At 43.3% G+C, this 4,516-nt stretch overlaps 1 protein-coding gene across 1 annotated transcript in view; it reads left to right on the forward strand.

Annotated features, from left to right (window-relative positions):
- BRSK2 (BR serine/threonine kinase 2) overlaps nt 1-4,516 on the forward strand; it is a 488,049-nt gene that overhangs the window by 332,003 nt on the left and 151,530 nt on the right. Inside the window, exon 4 of the mRNA XM_025207893.1 lies at nt 3,562-3,647. Within this exon, the coding sequence (XP_025063678.1) occupies nt 3,562-3,647 (86 nt within the window). The remainder of the gene's footprint in view (nt 1-3,561; nt 3,648-4,516) is intronic.

The raw sequence follows: 4,516 nt of genomic DNA on the forward strand, positions 1-4,516 counted from the left end.
GAAATGCATGTACTGAAAGGTTATTATGCTGGTACATGAGGTGCTGGCATTTGGGGTATAGGCTTACACCAAAAAGGTTAGGTGAGCTCATTCCCCCAGTGCTGGGGTCTGAGGTCAGAATACACTGAAAACTCAGGCTGAGTTTGTGTGCACAGCACCTGGCTGCGAGCTCTGCATGACTTGGCGAGTCTGTGGCACAGTTATTTTCATCCTAAAGATTGTCCCATGATTTGGCTTAGTCTTCTGAAGGTATATGAGATGTCACAGATCTCATGCGACTGAGCTTTCCTTCCCCTCTCCTTTCTTTAATGCTGCATCAGGTTGTGACGCTTCTTTCTTCTGCATGACTGTCTCCCTTCTGGCCAGCTAAGTACACATGTTTGGATGCCTTTGGCCCCCATTCTCTCCATTTATCATTAAACATGAGTTTGTGCCAGATCCCAATTCTGAACCCTCTCACTTCAGTAGTGCAGACAAATGCCTTCATCATTCAAGCAAATGGACACAAGGCTGCCCTGTGGGAGAGCCCTGGCACCTGACAGATGTATTTTACATCAGTGGTATTCTGACCCCCATCCCGCCATGGCAAAAGAGTCAGGACACATGCTTGCTATGTGATTGGTCAGGACTATTCCTATTCATATACCATAGTGATTCAAGGGTGTCCACCAAGAGAAAAATCCCATGCTTGCTCTGCCCATATCCCTAACTAAAATACAGAATAGGGAATAATTTGTGACATTAGTGATGGACTCTCATGGACAAATGGACATATGCTTAAGTTCATCAGTCAGTCATCATATAGCCTAGCAGTTTGGTTACTGACCAAGGCATAACAGCCCCCACCCAGTCTTCCCTTCCCTCCCCAGTCGGACCTGACCTTGGAGAGTGGGGGAATGAATGCAAATAGGCTGAGCTGCCACAGAGCATTAGAAGAGTTTTGCATCCCAATAGTGGCCCGTCACTATCATTTTGGCAAGCTGCACTGCACTTGGGCAGTTCCTTTCTCCAAGGTGCTGGCTGAGAGACAGAAAGGGGAATTGATTCCAGGGAAATTTTCCTGAATACGAATGAGTCTCAAGTTTTTTTTTTTAATTATTATTATTTTGTTCCTATGCAGCAAACACAACCTTGTCAGGGCAAGCACTTGATCAGAACCCTTCGAATACTGCCAACTCTCTTGTGAGATAAAGGACAGTGGGGTCTTTTGAGGGAAAGGGGCAGCATGGTGAGGTGCAGTAAATCCCATTTTTATGGAGCCATTGGAAAGACGAAAGCCGCACAGTGCTGATTTCTGGCTGCATGAATTGCGCCCTATTTAGTGATGGTGATAGGTAGATGTTGCCTTCACAGTTATCACCATCAGGCAATGCATGTCTCATTCATAGGAGACTCCTATGGGAATTACAGCAGTACAGGTTTCCCTCGCTTTATGCGGGTTCTGTATGTGTGAATTCACTCTTATGCGATGACCCTTTTTATACCAAAAATTCGTTATATGCAAGGTAAATTCACTCTTATGCAATCAGTGTGCTGGAAGCCCGAAGTCAGCTGCTTTGTGCAGTACATTGTAGGAGTGACGCGCACCAAATATAATCTCCTGTGCGGATCTGTGCTCCTCGCTTGTTGTCTGCAACACGTGTGTCTGTAGTTGCCATCCCCGTTATGGTAACATTCACCACCACCCTGTGCTTGTGTGTACCAACATTTTCTTGTAAAAGCGATAGAAATGGGTCTGGGGGTCAGTACAGTCAAGGTCTTGGAACGTATCCCTATTTGTTACATTGTAAAGTGGGTTCCCCTTATGGGAATTCGAGTTATGCGCCATTTTCCGGGAATGCATGTACATCATAAAGCGAGGGAAACCTGTAGGTGTATGCTTATACGCACAGTCCTTCTAGTAGAATGCCACTGATTTCACCACACCTTCTCCATCTACCTGTCCCACCTCCTGATGCATTCCCCCCAACCCAGCTATGAAATCAATACCTCCTGAGACAACAGGTGGGAAAGTAAATCCGTGAGATTGCTTCTCAGTCTGAAAAGAGCAAACCACTTGAAAAAATAAAACATTGACAATAGCAACTTGAAAGAATAAGAACAAAACTGTGTAGCTGTACACCCTTTCTTCCAACCTGAGTGGAAGAGGAAGGCCAAAGGTATTTATGAGGTTAAAGCAGCTTTCACTGGTTTCACTCACTGAGCAAGAAGACCTGAGGCCCTTCCTGTGGCAGTGAGTGTTCTGGGAGACAGTCTTTTCGAGGCAGTTATTCTATGCTGTAGGTCTGGTAGAGGAAAGTACCTCTGCAAATTAAAGAACACCAAGAAATAAAGCTGTACTGGAAAAAGCTCCTGAAGGACTGCCTACTTACTAGTGGGTTTAGGCTCTGACTTGGCATTGCAGTGTGCTAATGTTGTGATTGCAAGGATGATAGCTAGAAGGTAGGCAATTATTTGGAGCTGAGGGGAACGTTCAAGTGAACTCCTCTCCTTGCTGCTCTGGGATGAGGGGGTAATCCTGCCTTGTTGGACTTCTGTAAACTGATCTGGGACCTATCTACCTGAGTTTGCAGAGCTTGGGGCTGTGTTTTCACTGCATAGTTACTGCCAATCAACTGCACTCACCAGCGGTTTATATTAACTTTTCTTTTGTTTGCTTAGATCACGTGAAAGAGGCTGCATTGCAAAACAGCACTCAAGGTGCAAAGATACTATATTAGAGTGTGAAGAGTTTCACTAATTCCAGCTATAGCCTGACAGGCCAGGGAACTTGAATTAAACGCACTGCCATTCTGGAGTTAAGGTTCTTGTGTGCAGCTAGGATTCAGGTCAAGAGCAACACCCAAGTTATAATTCAGGTTAACTCTGCTTTGAAGATAAGCCCTTACAAGTAACCATATTTTGGACAAGGTTTGAGAGGAAGGATAGTCTGGGTCTTGAATTTTTTAACCCAGAATAAGACTGGGTCTCCAGAAAGCTGGGTTCAATTCCTGGCTCTGTTATTGAACTTTTATGTGTTGTGTGTGTCCCTTACTCTGTCTGTGTCTCCATTTAGCATGTGTAAACCAATAATAGCTCCTGTCTCCTACCCATTTTCCTGCCTGGTTAGATTATAAACTCTTTGGGGCACAAACTCTCTTACGCTGTGAATGTACTGTGTCAAACATAGTAAGACCAATGCCTCCTGAAATCAGTGGGAGTCTAGATTATGGTTTTGACCTTCTATAGTTTGAGAGGCATTATGTGAGCATCTGGCTGTGATCAGATACATTCTATGATTTATTCCCTCCGTTAGACTGAACACTTATCCCTCTACCTCTCTGTGATAGCAGGACAATATTATCATTTACCTGCCTTTATAGGGAAGGGGATTCTGAGGATGAATTACTTAATATATGGCACAGTCCTGTATAATGCTAAGTATTTTTAAGTCTTAAAACTGCTTCTGTCCTGTTTGCTCCATTGTACATAAAGGAGATCAGAGAGGTAGAATATGTGATGATGTCTAATGCAAACTGAGGCATGGCTTTTAACCGTCCTTATTTCTCTCTTTTTTTCCAGGTGGAGCGGGAAATAGCCATCCTGAAGTTGATAGAACATCCTCACGTTTTAAAGCTGCATGACGTTTATGAAAATAAAAAATATTTGTAGGTATTATTGGCTTTTCCTGGGGGCAAGGGCAGGGAGGAAAGAAACTGGGAAGGAGGGGATGTGGTGGGGGATATCTGTATGGGTTGGAGAAGGGGGAGCGGGGGGACACGTTGAAATTAGGTAACAATGTAGAGAGAATGCAAGTAGTGTCTGAAGTCAGTCTTAACTTTCTGTCCCCACAAGACCTGCTGTCAAAGCCTAGCTGAGGAGAATATGGTATCCATATTGTTTTTCTTATTCCTATTTTTATTCTCTATTTCTTTTGTTTTTCCTTCCCTATTGTTAACAAAAGGGACAATCCGTAGCAGATACAGAGGGGGCCAGTCCAAGTTTGTACAAACTCCACAAGTGGCCCAGACCAAAATCATTTTGATCTGTTGGATGAAGTCCTTTGTATTCTAAAAGCTAAACTAAACTGTCAGCCCTTTCACCATGGACTCTTTTTAAGACCAAACAATTCCTATTGTTGTTTTTATAGAGCCTACAAAAAGACTGAGATGTCTTATATATATCATTGCAGGTTCTCTAGTACCTGGCATCTAGCTGGCCTAATTCCCAGAGTATGGTCAACACCAGTCAGTGGTACAGATCCACAGATACTGTTATTTTGGCTGGACAGGTGCTGGATATGTTGAGTTTGTTATCAAAGGAAAAAAAGCCACATTAATCTTGGCTCAAGTGAGAAAAAAAATCAGTGGTTTCCAAATGGAAAAGGGCAAACCCAGTAAGGGATGAAATGTTATTTTCAGAGGTTTAACAGACTGCTGTAAGCAGCAGAGAGCATTTAAAGAAAATTTAAAACTGTTTTTAAAAACCACTGTCCAGTGGTGACCCTTTATTGTCTCAGCATAAGAAGGGTGCAATT

The sequence above is a fragment of the Alligator sinensis genome, unplaced genomic scaffold, assembly GCF_000455745.1.
Source record: "Alligator sinensis unplaced genomic scaffold, ASM45574v1 scaffold5_1, whole genome shotgun sequence".
Lineage (NCBI taxonomy): Eukaryota > Metazoa > Chordata > Crocodylia > Alligatoridae > Alligator > Alligator sinensis.